Raw genomic sequence first — 15,349 nt, 5'->3', positions numbered from 1 at the left:
TGCCATTTTCATTAGAAGAACATGCCTAGGCTAGCTCAAAGGTAGGAGAATAAGAGACATGTAGAACAGAACTGCCTCCACAGAGCCCCAGGATACATTAGACAATTCTCAGCCGACCTGCAAACTCACAGATGCACTACAAGTCCAGCCAAGGTCATCAGAGACATCCATCAAACCCAGCCTATGTCAGCTGACACTCAGATATGTGGGTAATGATAAACAACTGTAGAGCAGTTTGTTACATAGCAAAAGTTAACAAGGTGCTTACAAAATATCTAAGAAAATATATTCAACAGGTAATGGCAGATAAAACTTTGAAGAAAAAAAGACAAAACTAGAGGTGATACAATTTTCTCAGCATTAATTCAAATCATGGCTATACTCTTTTAACCATAAAAGTTTTAAATTCATTAATAGTATTCTGGAAAGAGGTTTGGGTTCTGTGGTAGGCAGAATAATGACCCCTCAAAGAGATCCAAATCCTAATTCCCAAATCTTGTGAATATATTACCTTACAAGGCAAAAAAAAAAAAGACCTTGCAAACAAGATAAGGTTAAAGATCTTGAGATGGAGAGTTATCCTAGATTATCTATGTGGGCCCAATCTAATCACATGCTTCTGCACAGCAAAAGAAACAGTCATTAGAGTGAATCGGCAACCAAGAGAATGAGAAAAATTTTTTGCAGTCTACCCATCTGACAAAGGGCTGATATCCAGAATCTACAAAGAACTAAAACAGATTTACAAGAAAAAAACAAACAAGCCCATTCAAAAGTGGGCGAAGGATACGAACAGACACTTTACAAAAGAAGACATACATGAGGCCAACAAACATATGAAAAAATGCTCATCATCACTGGTCATTAGAGAAATGCAAATCAAAACTACATTGAGATACCATCTCATGCCAGTTAGAATGGCAATCATTAAAAAATCTGGAGACAACAGTTGCTGGAGAGGATGTGGAGAAATAGGAACACTTTTACACTGTTGGTGGGAGTATAAATTAGTTCAACCATTGTGGAAGACAGTGTGGTGATTCCTCAAGGACCTAGAAATAGAAATCCTATGTGACCCAGCAATCCCATTACTGGGTATATATCCAAAGGATTATAAATCGTTCTACTATAAGGACACAGGCACACGAATGTTCATTACAGCACAGTTTACAATAGCAAAGACCTGGAACCAACCCAAATGCTCACAGATGATAGACTGGACAGGGAAAATGTGGCACATATACACCATGGAATATTATGCAGCCATCAAAAACGATGAGTTCGTGTCCTTTGTAGGGACATGGATGAACCTGGAAACCATCATTCTCAGCAAACTGACACAAGAACAGAAAATCAAACACCACATGTTCTCACTCATAGGTGGGTGTTGAACAACGAGAACACATGGACACAGGGAGGGGAGCATCACACACTGGGGTCTGTTCAGGGGGAAATAGAGGAGGGACAGCAGGGGGTGGGGAGTTGGGAAGAGATAGCATGGGGAGAAATGCCAGATATAGGTGATGGGGAGGAAGGCAGCAAATCACACTGCCATGTGTGTACCTATGCAACAATCTTGCATGTTCTTTACATGGACCCCAAAACGTAAAAAGCAATAAAAAAAAAAAAAAGTGAGGGTCTTTTCCCGTTCCCAACTGCATCACAGAGATGGGAAAATGACACTGGAGAAATTCAAGCAACCAGCCATAGCTTTAAGGATGAAAGATAAGGGCCATGAGGTAAAGAATGTGGGTGGCCTCTTGAAGCTGGGGATTGCAAGGAAATGGATTACCCCCTAGAGCCTCCAGAAAAAAAAAATGCCAACACCTTGATTTTAGCCCAATGAGATCCATGTCGGACTGCTCACCTACTAACCTGTGAAATGAAAAACTTATGTGTAGTTTTAAGCCTCAAAGTTTGTCGTAATTTGTTATGGCAGAAAATGAATATCAAGTCCTATAAAATTGATGTGAAAGAAATGGATGACAATAAAACAATTTTTTTAAAAAGACCTCAAAACCCAATTCAACGTACAATTCTATTCTCACTTTTAGCACTCAATAAATCCTTACTATCACCACTAATAACAGTACTCTCCCAGTTAGTGAGCAATTCAACAGAATATTAGATAATGATAATGCTCATTTTTAATGAGGCACAGGTGTCCTTCTGGACTGATGACAAGTCTTAGCAAATGGATACAACACATCTCAATAGCTACCTTGGAAATACTCCACAAAATCCTGAAACCTTCCAAACTGGAGAAACCACATTTTTACTTTATATTTAGCAAAACAGCAGAGAAGCCAAAAGAATAAGGATTCTGGAGAGCCTGTTTTAGGAATAAATTCTCCTATTTAAAATAAACAAAATGTTCTAGCTGTAGCCTCCAGACTTACTTTACATAAATGCAGAATTCACCACTAAATTTCAATCATAGTTGAACCTATGCATTTAATGTACAATTAATCTGATATTCCCCAAGGCTGAAATATGACTTCTTAAATTAGTAAGTATTTGCAAAACCTGATGAAGGTATGACATATAAAGAGACTGAGCTGGGTATATTGTAATTTATTTATTTATACTTTGGACCTTGTTTCATAAAATATTTAAAGCCGTTGAATGAAAATATGTGTAAACACAAAAAAAGTATAAAAACATTGTAACACTGATCAAATAGGACACTCAGGAAAATGCATTCTTAAAAAAAGAAATTCAATTTAACAAATTCCTTCAATAATAACTAATCTAACAGACCTGCAGCCTGCTTTCCATGGCCTTCCAAAAAATGGCTATCTTTATTCATAAGAATCACATTCAGAAAAACCTTGTTACTCATGCAATTATGTAAAGCTCTATCAGGAACACTTAAATACGGTGATTCTCAGAGAATACAATAAATCATACTAGAGAGGTTTTTGGGAAGGTAGAGAACAAACATCTGGCAGTCTGAATCAAAGGGAACAGAACTTAGCTGCAGTTACCTGGGTAACAAAACCACACAGATTAAATGAGTAACAAGAGATTGCACTCAAGCAATAACTTTTTCCCTGCCTCATCTGTCTCCTAACTCCAAAAACATTAATTTCATGGTCATACCCAATAAAATATGGTTTTTAAAAATCAGTGCTATAATAAAGTTCACTTCAAGGCCTTTGGAAATCTGTAACCCCCAAGAGACCAATCCAAGCCCTTCCAAGGCTGAAGAATCCTTTACATTAAGAAATTAGTGGGGAGAAATTCATACAATTTCTGTCAAACTAAAATGAACTAAACAGAACTAAAGAGAAAATACCTAGGGCATATTCATGGAATGGAAATATTTGGAATTCTTATTTCTTAGTGTAATCACAAAAATAAATTTATTAACATCTCTAATGCTGGTTTACTCATTACCTTTTAAACTAAATGCAGAAGTTCTGTTTCCACTTAAAATGTAAAAGCTGCAAAGACCATTAACAATGTGAAAGAGCTCGATAAAATCACAACTTAACCCATGACAGAGCAAGACTGAATGCAAATAACCTGAAATCCAAGGAGAGTCAGTCCCACACTCCAGTTCCCACCACAGTCTCCCTTGTGGTAGAGCACGAGAGAAAGGCACGCAGGTATGAAATAATCAGCTAAAATTTTAGGGCCAGTGTGATAGTATAAACCTCCTGGGAGACCCAGGCACATGGGGAGTTCACACTCAATTCACAGACCATTTTCCACATACCTCCCATCAGGTGCTCCCAGAAAAGACTGGAGCAAAGCAGAAGACCAAAAGGCCCCCCCAGAGGGTTGCAGGCACACAGGAAAAGGCACAGGTAAACACGCACTGTGTCTGGTGGTAAAAGGGAGGAAGAAGATACAAACCTACAACACTTCTTTCCTCTGGGAGCAGGGCAGGAACTAGTCCTAAGCCCAGTATCCTGTACCCAATCAAGCTAGAGAGAAAGGCTAGGAAATTTCCCCATAAGACATGCAACAGACAAGTGGTGCCATGAAGAGAAGGAACAGAAATGCTGAGAAAACCCCAACCCCTAAGGTCCAGCTGCACTGGGCCTACTTAAGACTAGGGCTGAGGCTGGGCGTAGTGGCTTATGCCTGTAATCCCAGCACTTTGGGAGGCCGAGGCAGGTGGATCACGAGTTCAAGACCAGCCTGGCCAAGATGGTAAAACCCCGTCTCTACTAAAAATGCAAAAATTAGCCAGGTGCAGTGGCGAGTGCCTGTAATTCCAGCTACTGGGGAGGCTGAGGCAGGAGAATTGCTTGAACCCAGGAGGCAGAGGTTGCAGTGAGCCAAGATCGCACCACTGCATTCCAGCCTGTGTAACAGAGCAAGACACCATCTCAAAAAAAAAAAAAAAAAAAAAAAAATTAGAGCTGGATTTATAAAAAAGACTCCCTCCCACCACCCAGCACCAGGAATGGAAGTCTACTGCTAGGAAAGGTGGCAAAAGAGTGACCAACCCAACCCTGCCACTGAGGCACAGCTGTACAGGGAAGGCAGAAAACTCAGCATGGAACAGGAACACTGATGAGAAAAACCCTCCAGCAACCCAGCCCCCACCCTAAGAATAAGATAACTACAGAAATTTGAAGCTGGTGGTAACCATGGCAACAACAAAACCAAAACCTAGCTCAACTCCTGACCAGACTGACTCAACGCTCTGACAGATGAAGAGGCATACCTGTTTGCAGGCGTAAATATTATTTACGTCAGTCCCTACACAAGAGATATGGCATTCAGATATCTGACATAAGCAAGAAAATAAACCCATTGTCAAGAGAGAAACAAAACCAGACTCAATCCAATGGGTTTTTTAAAAATCAGGATCTGCTACTGGCAAACAGAGGATATGTGCTTGCACATACACAGGGGAGAGGGGAGAGCCAGAAGGAAACAGACAAGAGAAGCTAGCACATGCTCCTCTACTCCATTCAGATACTGATAAAAAACAAATCCAGCCATGAAAAAAACATTTTTTAGTATATTATAAAATCAATACATGAAACAATAAAAACTACAACTAAAATTATGAATACTCTAATTCTCATCAAACTACTAAATAACTCTCACTGTCAGACATGAAAAAAACCATCTGTGTATAAATTTTCATGGTGTTTAAATGTGCTTTTCAAAAACCTAGAAAGCATAGCACAAGAAATATGGTAGGTATATTTCTTGTGCTATGCTTTCTAGGTTTTTGAAAAGCACATTTAAAACCATACTGGAATAGAACTTGGGGTTGAAACATTTCTAGGGTATAAACGAAAACAACATTTAAAGATAAAACATTCTTGAAATAATTAGTATCCCTAACAAACAACTGTTTACAAACCAGAAAGAAAAGACAAAGCCCAATAGAAAAACAGGCAAAAGGCATAAGCCAGAAATACAATGAAGGGCATGGTGGCTCACACCTGTAATCCCAGAACTTTGGGAGGCCAAGGTAGGCAGATCACTTGAGGTCAGGAGTTCAAGACCAGCCTGGCCAACATCGTGAAACCCCATCTCTGCTAAAACTACAAAAATTAACAAGGCATGGTGGTGCACGCCTGTAATCCCAGCAACTCGGGAGGCTGAGGCAGGAGAATCACCTGAATCCCGAAGGCAGATGTTGCAATGAGCCGAGATCACACCACTGCACTCCAGCCTGGGCAATAGAATGAGACTCCATTTCAAAACAAAAAAAAAATACAGTGAAGAAACACAAATAAAGATTGATAGTATCCATGGTTGTTAGGCATGTGGAAAACTGGCACTCCTCACTCATTACTAAGTGGGGATGTAAACTGGTACAAGCAGTACTCCCGCACCTTAACAACAAAAAAATATCCAGGCACTATTGACACTCAAAGGAAGCCTCCTTTCTTGTTACATTTCTGCCACCTCACTATTCATCTTATATTCAAGGTAAATCAGCCTATGTTTGTATCTCTATCATTCACTTTCATGTCTCTGCACTACCAAAATACCTTTCAACCAATTCTCCTGCAAAATTCTTTTTTTTTTAAGAGTCTCACTCTGCTGCTCAGGCTAGAGTGTAGTACCATGATCTTGACTCACTGCAACCTCCGCCTCCCAGGTTTAAGCGATGCTCATGCCTCAGTCTCCTGAGTAGCTGGGATTACAGGCATGCGCCACCAAGCCCAGCTAATTTTTTTGTATTTTTAGTAGAGACAGTGTTTCACCATGTTGGCCAAGCTGGTCTCGAACTCCTGACCTCAGGTGGTCCATCCGCCTCAGCCTCCCAAAGTTCTGGGATTACAAGCGTAAGCCAACAAGCCCAGCCACCTGCAAAATTCTATCTTTCAATACCCAGCTCATATACTTCTTGCCCTAATCTTCCCCAGATAGAATTGACATTTCATCTGTGATCATACAGCACTTGATCCAATCCTCTAATATGACAGTTAAAGCAGTCATATCAATCAGAAGTTATATCAGAGACGTGTTAATTCATAATATATGAATATCATATTTGTATATAATAATATACAGAGAACTTCTATAAATCAATAACAACAAAAAATTAGAATAGGACATGAACAAAAAATTCACATAAAGAAAATATAAATGGCTCCTAAACACATGAAGAGGTATACAACCTCATTGATAATAAAAGCCATATAAATATAATGATGCTATTTATTACCTATAAAACTGTCAAAGATGAAAAAACTTGACTATACTACACATGAAAAAATAGGCATTCTAATAATACTTGCTGGTAAGAATACTTGCAAGATTTCTATGAAGGCAATTTGGTATTACCTATCAAAATTATTAATGCAAACATCCTTTGAGACAACAATTCTATTTCCCGAGAGTTTACACTACAAGCATATTCATTGTATTTGACAGGATCTATATGCATGATTATTCACTGCAGGATCATTTATAATAGCAAAAGATTAGAAAGAAAAATGTGCATCAATAATAGTTACATAAATCATGCACTATATCTCACACAATAAAATGCAGTTAAAATGACTAGACAGCCCTATATAAAACTATTTCCAAGATACACTGTTAACTAAAAAGCAGGCAGTATGCAAAATTAGTAGGTATAGTACACTACCACGTAGATAAAACACAAATAATATATCCATGTACTTATATATGCACAGACCATTACAAATGAATGGCAAAAGGACCGAGTGGGAAGAAGATCAACTTTTCACTACATACCATACTTACCATGAATATCTTTTATCTTTTACCATGAATTATCTTTTATCTACTCACAGAGTTAACTAGCTCATTTTAATTAATTCATTTAAAACAAAAAGTAATTGTTTATGTTGCCATCAGTTCACTGTGAAAAATCTCAAAGACAGAGGAACAGAATGTGTGCCCTGTTCATCTTCATATCATCAACATTTTGCAGTGCTAGGTCTATGGCAGACACTCAAGAAAGTATGCTAAATAAGAGGCAACTGGGCCAGGCGTAGTGACTCACGCCTGTAATTCTAGCACTTTGGGAAGCTGAGGCGGGCAGATCACAAGGTCAGGAGTTCAAGACCAGTCTGGCCAACATAGTGAAATGCCATCTTAACTAAAAATACAAAAAGTTAGCCTGGTGTGGTGGTGTGTGCCTGTAATCCCAGCTACTTGGGAGGCTGAGGTCGGAGAATCTCATGAACACAGGAGGCAAAGGTTGCAGTGAGCCAAGATGGTCCCATTGCACTCCAGCCTGGGTGACAGGGCAAGACTACATCTCAAAAAAAACAAAACAAAAAAAAAGAGGCAACTGACACACAGTTGCCTGATATTCAATTAAGTTTACAAAAATAAGAATATATTAAGAAAAAATTTACAGTCAGTAAAAACTTTCAACTCTTTAGTTTTCGTTTTGGGTATCACATAACCTAAGGACTGTATTCTAGCAAATTTCATCATAAAGTAAGATTTTTGTAGATGGAAATCCGCTTTACAGATCCTATCCTCCAAAGCCAATCATTCTATTATTATATACTAACCATGAAGAGTGTGATAGTTCTGAAGTCAGACAATTTAGGCTGAAATCCTTTTTCCAACACATTCTAGTTGTGTAACTTTGAACATATTCAAAGTTACCTTTCATTCCTTCATCTGTAAAACACTTACAATAGTATCCATATGTCAGAGTGTTGTGAAATTTAAATGAACTAATATATGATGTGTGCTTTGTATACTGCCTAGCACAAAGGTAGCATTCTGTAAATTTTAACTATTATTATTCTAGAGCTTTTTAGCAAGAAACCAGTTCCTGCTCTTGGAAATACAAAGTTGAGAGAACAAATTTTATTCCTTTACATTTCTACATGTTCAAACTCTACACAAAATAAATTTATTTTATTTTTGGTACACAGTCTCCTCTGTTGCCCAGGCTGGAGTGCAGTGGCACGATCTCGGATCACTGCAACCTCTGCCTCCCAGGTTCAAGTGATTCTCCTACCTCAGCCTCTCAAGTAGCAGGGATTACAGGCACACACCACAATGCTAGCTAATTTTGTATTTTTTGTAGAGACAGGATTTCAGCGTGTTAGCTAGGCTGGTCTCGAACTCCTGATCTCAAGTGATATGCCTGCCTTAGCCTCCTTCCAAAATGCTTGGATTATAGGCATGAGCCACCATGCCCAGCCAAAATAATATAAAGTTATACCCTTATATATGGTGCAAATCTGAAATCTTACTATGTAATCATAGTACAGATAATCCTCTAACACATGATGTATAAAAAGCACCTAAAAGGGATTATGGACACGCACCACCACGCCTGGCTAGTTTTTTTTTTTGTATTTTTAGTAGAGATAGGGTTTCACCATACTGGCCAGGCTGGTCTCACACTCCTGACCTCAGGTGATCCACCCACTTGAGTCTCCCAAAGTGCTGAGATTACAGCCTGTAATCCCAGGCTTGAACCCAAGAGGAGCACAGCATAGCATAGCATAGCAGAAGAGAAAAGAATATAAAATAAAATAAATTTATATTATTTTATGTAAAGTTTGAACATGTAGAAATGTAAAGGAATGAAATTTGTTCTCTCAACTTTGTATTTCCAAGAGCAGGAACTGGTTTCTTGCCAAAAAGCTCTAGGATAATCATAGTTAAAATTTACAGAATGCTTCCTTTGTGCTAGGTACTATACAAAGCACACATCATATATTAGTTCATTTAAATTTCACAACAGTCTGTGAAGTATAGACATTATTGTAAGTGTTTTACAGATGAAGGAATGGAAGCCCAGATACTAAGTAATATGTTTGAAGTTACACAATTATAATGTGTTGGCGAAAAAATTTCAGCCTAAATTGTCTGATTTCAGAACTATCACACTCTTCATGGTTAGTATAAATTACAGCCTGTAATCTGAGCTACTTGGGAGGCTGAGACAGGAGAATCGCTTGAACTTGGGAGGCAGAGGTTGCAGTGAGCCGAGATCGTACCACTGCACTCCATTCCAGCCTGGGCAACAGAACAAGACTTCATCTCAAAAAAAAAAAAAAGCACCTAAAAGGAAAAAAATGTAATTTAAAGAACAGAAAGAAATACATACACAGAGAGAACACCTTAATTAAAACTCATTAATTGCAACAGTAAGTTCTGTTCTAAAAAGGCAGTGATAGCATACTAGAAAAAGCTTTGGTTCTGGAATAAACTCTATGGATTCAAATCCTAGCTCTAATATTTAGTAGCTCTCTGACTTTGGGCTAGTTATATAACCTACCAGTGCCTCGATTTTCTTCTCTATAAAATATGCATAATAACAATCGTTTCCTCATTAGGTTGCTGTTGGGAATAAGTTAGTTATTAAAATTAAACATCAGTGTTTAATATATGTTAAGTATTATTATAATATATCTTATCTTTCCTTCAGAACTATAAGGTCGATGAAGCAGAAACAATAAACTTACAACTATATGACCTTGTAAATCTTTATGGAACTAAACATGCTTTTTAAAAAAAAAAAAAAATTAAATGATAGCAAATGAAATAATAACTAAAAGAATACTTACTTTGTAGCAGCAGCAAAATGTCTGTTGGGCACCTGAACATTTACAGAACAAGGACAAAGTGATGTCTGATAAACCATCTTGAAAAGGCTATGTCTTTGATGATGTATCAGTGCTTGAAAGGAAAAAACATGTACAATATTAACATTAAACAATCATTATATTCATAGTTTTTTAATTTTAAAAATCAGTATTTTCAAAACAAAAACATTCAATATTTTGTGATTCTTAATCCTTCTTTTAAAAGTCTAATAACAGAAACCATAGTTCTTGAAACTAAAAGCAGGTAAATACATCTAATATTTTACATACAGACAGGGTTTCACTCTGTTGCCCAGGCTGGAGTGCAGTGGCATAAACATAGCTTACTATAACCTTGAACTTCTGGGCTCAACTGAGCCCCTCTCCTCAGCCTCTCAATGTTCTGGGGTTTTCATTTATTTTTAACTTAATCTATTTCATATTCATCAGAGTATGTTAGTTCTACTACTAGGGAATATGTATACATACCCTGAAATTTTTTAAATAATTTACATTTTATGGCCAGGCACGGTGGCTCACACCTGTAATTCCAGCACTTTGGGAGGCCGAGGCGAGTAGATCATGAGGTCAGGAGCTCAAGACCAGCCTGGCCAAGATGGTGAAACCCCCTGTGGTGGCAGGCACCTGTAATACCAGCTACTCGGGATGCTGAGGCAGGAGAATCGCCACCACCTGGGTGGCAGTGAGCCGAGGTCAGCCACTGCACTCCAGCCTGGAAGACAGAGTGAGACTCCGTCTCAAAAAATAATAATAATAAATAATAATAATTTACATTTTATTTGTTTTTTAAATAGATGAGACATTAACAGAGTTGCCCAAGTACTTCTGAAGATAAAACAAAGTCGGGCACTTGAGCTGCCAGAAATAAGAAAAAGGTACACAAGTCTTCAAAGGTATTGTTAATGTTCTATTTTTTTAAGCTTAATAGCGAGTATTTAGAATTTCAAGCTATTCTTATTCTTTGTATCTTACATATATTCTTTTGCATGTATAAATATTAGAAATGTGTTTTTATTTAAAGGTTACAAAAGTAAAGTCTTCTGCCTACTCCTGGACCCCAACTTTCCTGCCATGCTACCAATACCTTATGCATCTTTCTAGAAACATTATATATGTATATAAACATATGGGTACCAAGCCGGGTGCAGTGGCTCACTCCTGTAATCCCAGCACCTTGGGAGGCCAAGGTGAGTGGATCATGAGGTCAAGAGATCAAGACCATGCTGGCTAACACCGTGAAATTCCATCTCTACTAAAAACACAAAAAATTAGCTGAGCATGGTGGCACGCACCTGTAGTCCCAGCTACTCAGGAGGCTGAGGTAGGAGAATCGCTTGAGCCTGGGAGGCAGAGGTTGCAATGAGCCAAGATCCGAGATCGCACCACTGCACTCCAGCCTGAGTAACAGAGCAAGACTCCACCTCAAAAAAAAAAATATGGGTACCAATGTATTTCTCTCCTTTTTTATAAAAATGGTAGCATACTCTACTCACTACTCCATCTTGTTTTTTCACCTAAAGGTATTAGAGCCTATTTTCACAAATATACACACATATATATATATGAGATGTAGAAGAGATTTTATGTGTGCCTTTCATAAAGGTGTGTACACATGCATATATGTGAGAGACCATTTCATATCATTTATAAAGATTTTATTGCCAGGTGTGGTGGTTCATGCCTGGAATCCCAGCACTTTGGGAGGTCAAGGTAGGCAAATTGCTTGAGTCCAGGAATTTGAGACCAGCCTGGGGAACGTGGTAAAACCCTGTCTCTACAAAAAAGATACAAAAAATTAGCCAGGCATGGAGACACACATCTGTAGTTCCAGCTATTCAGGAGGTGGAGGTGAGAGGATCACCTAAGCCCAGGTGGTTGAGGCTACAGTGAGCTGAGCTGTGGTTGCCCCACTGCACTCCAGCCTAAAGGACAGTGAAAACCTGCCTCAAAAAAAAGCAAAGTACTCCACCATGTGGCTATATTATAATTTACTTAATCGGTGACCAACATGTAATATTTTACTATTATCATCAGTGCAATGTGAGTAACATTATACAAACATCATTTTGCACAAGTATATTTCTAGAATTTCTAGGCCAGGTGCAGTGGCTCACACCTGTAATCCCAACACTTTGGGAGGCCAGGGCAGGTGGATCACCTGAGGTCAGGAGTACGAGACCAGCCTGGCCAACATGGCGAAACCTTGTCTCTACTAAAAATACAAAAAAATTAGCCAGGCATGGTGGCAATTGCCTGTAATCCCAGCTACTCAGGAGGCTGAGGCAAGAGAATCGCTTGAACGGAGGAGTCGGAGGTTGAGGAAAAAAAAAAAAATTCTAGAAGCGAATTTGCTGACAAAGAATATAAACATTTGTAATTTTGATAAATACTGATCCTATAGTAACAGCATTACATACATTTCCCACCAGCAATGAAAAGATCACTTGTTTCCAAGCAGTCATGCCTTTTTTGAGACTGAGTCTTGCTCTGTCACCTATGCTGGAGTGCAGTAGCACAATCTCAGCTCACCGCATCCTCTGCCTCCCATGTTCAAGCGATTCTCCTGCCTCAGCTTCCCAAGTAGCTGGGATTACAGGTACATGCCACCATATCCGGCGAATTTTTTATATTTTTCGTAGAGACAAGGTTTCACCATGTTAGCCAGGCTTGTCTCAAACTCTGACCTCAAGTGATCTGCCTGCCTCAGCGTCCCAAGGTACTGGGACTACAGGTGTGAGCCACCGCACCCAGCAACATAGTATTAATATGTTACCATATGTTTTGTTTTTTGCCAACCTAACAGATGAAAGAGTTGTATAATTTGCATTTTTCTAATGAGTTAGGCTGAGTATGTTTTCATCTGTTTGGCCCTCTATATTTTCTTTTCTATTGAACTGGCTTGAACTCAATATTTAAAATGAATACTCTGCAACTAGATTTTCATGTAAAATGACTATTCCATTGGCTTAAAATTCAGTTCATTAGACAAAATCTTACAACAACTCAAGGTATAGAAATTGTAAGACTTGGTCTATGTATCAAGTGAATTCATTTTGGTAAGATAACTTTCCAAGTGTACAACACTGTGTATGCAGAATAATTACAGAATCCTTACTATGGTCCAAAGGCTCTATGTGAGCTGGCCCCTGCCTACCACGTAATAGTACTCTCCTACTTGCTCACTGTGAGCCCTTCTGCTTATCCTTAAACCTATCGAGGTATAATAATTTCTGCCGCAGGGCATTTGCATTTAATGCTACATTTGTCTAGGATGCACCATCTCCAAATCTTTCCATGGCCTGCTCCTTGTCTTTGTTTTTGTTTCTTTTCCCCTTTTTTGAGAGAGGGTATTGCTGCTTCACCACAGGCTGGAGTGCAGATGCACGATCACAACTCACTGCAGCCTTGACCTCCACGGCTCACACAATCTTCCTGTCTCAGCCTCCTAGGTAGCCAGGACTATAGGTGTGCATCACAAGCCAAGCTAATTTTTGAGTTTTTTGCAGAGACTGGGTCCCACCATATTGCCCAAACTCCTGGGCTCAAGGGTTCCTCCAGCTTTGGCCTCCCAAAGTGTTGGGATTATAGGCATGAGCCACCATGCCCAGCCTACTCCTTTTAATATCAGCTCAAATGTCATTAAAGCTACATGCTTAACAATTCAATTTCATCTCTAATCTTCCAAGCTGAAATACAAGATAATCACCAAAACTGTGAATTCTGTAAACATATATATAGGAGTGACAGCTGAGGCAGTGTAAGAGACCTACTTAACATTGAGAACTCTTTGCAGCAGAAAAGCCACAAAAGGCTACAATGGCCAAGAAGAAAAATTGAAGCAGACTAACAGGTCCAGTTCCTGTCCTCGAGAATCTCAAATTTAGTGGGCTATGCTGTTGTGCAACAGTCTAGAAGAAGATGCTCCACATTTTTAAAGAAGCCAGTTATCTTGAAAAATCACATATGGTAAATGAAGGAAAAGGAAATTACCCATTCAAAGTTTGGCAAACACTTCCAAACGATTCTAGTTATACTAAACAAGAACCTAACAACCTTGGAAGTTCCAAAATAATAATTATCTTGGGGAAAAAAACAAAAAAATCTCTTGAACACATCAACTGCAATCTGCTATTTTAAAAAATCAAGGCCAGTCATGGTGGCTCATGCCTGGAATCCCAGCACTTTGGGAGACTGAGGCAGGAGGAACCCTGGAGCCCAGGAGCTTAAGCCCAGCCTGAGCAATAGAGTGGGACCCCGTCTCTACAAAAAATTAAAAAATTAGCCAGGTGTGGTGGTGCACAGCTATAGCCCCAGCTACTCAGGAAGCTGAGGTGGGAAGATTGCTTGAGGTGGCGGGATCGCTTGAGCCAGGAAGGCTGAGGCTGCAGTGAGCTCTGATCTCACTACTCCACTCAAGCCTGGGTGACAGAAACCCTGTCTCAAAAAAACAAAACAAACAACAAAAAACAAGCAAACAAACAAAAACATTACTATCAGTAATGACAGACAAGACAACAAGAAATTACAATTTTCAACAGAAACCAAACTGCTACAGACCAAAACAAACCAAATACCACGTTTTAAATAGCACTGTTAGATCATGATATCCGTATTTTCAATCCTTTTGTAGTCAATTTGTCCAGCTGTATTATTTTATCGCCTTTATTAATATACACTTTTCCCCTCACTCTTAGCATATAACCTCACTTGCTACTTCAGAGAAAACAGCCCTCAGAACTTCCTGAACTACTGAGTGTCCATGATCCTGTGCTCATTCTCAAAAGTCTCTCCCACCGCTTGGCAATGAGATAGAAACAACTCCATCTCCTTTCTTATTCTCTTTTAAGATAGTGAAAGGTTAGAGGTCCCTTGAGGTCAGTCCTAAACTGACTTCTCATCTAACTCTAACCCTCACTCTCCTTAGGGGATCTTATCCATCTATTCTTGCCTTCCTGCCACAACCATCACAGTTCAGGTCACCATCACCTACCATCTGGATTATTGCAACAGCCTCTAAACTGTTCTTTCTTCTACACTTGGCCCTCTCATTTCTCTTTCACCTAGTAGAGGGATCATTTCAAAATGAAAATCTCATCATGTCCTTAAAACACATGGTTGCACTTGGCTCTCTGAACAAAGGAAATTTTTACCAAGGTGCTCCATGAGCTACTACTAAACTATCTAGTGAGCATTTTCTAGCACCATGCTCCCTCATGTTCACCATGCTTCAAATACACTCACCTTCTTTCAGTCACTTGAAAACACCCTGTTCTTTACCATCTAAAAATTTTCATAATCTTCCAACTGTGACATTT

The 15,349-nt window shown here is 39.0% G+C and overlaps 1 protein-coding gene across 1 annotated transcript in view; it reads right to left on the bottom strand.

Moving 5' to 3' along the window:
• The window catches only part of MRPL1 (mitochondrial ribosomal protein L1), a 102,394-nt gene that overhangs the window by 81,556 nt on the left and 5,489 nt on the right, over positions 1-15,349 (bottom strand). Inside the window, exon 2 of the mRNA XM_012446971.2 lies at positions 9,996-10,107. Within this exon, the coding sequence (XP_012302394.2) occupies positions 9,996-10,107 (112 nt within the window). The remainder of the gene's footprint in view (positions 1-9,995; positions 10,108-15,349) is intronic.

Source organism: Aotus nancymaae, unplaced genomic scaffold (genome assembly GCF_030222135.1).
Source record: "Aotus nancymaae isolate 86718 unplaced genomic scaffold, 86718_ANA_hifiasm-v0.15.2.pri h1tg000006l, whole genome shotgun sequence".
NCBI lineage: Eukaryota > Metazoa > Chordata > Mammalia > Primates > Aotidae > Aotus > Aotus nancymaae.
This window is presented reverse-complemented; position numbering and strand designations above follow the sequence as displayed.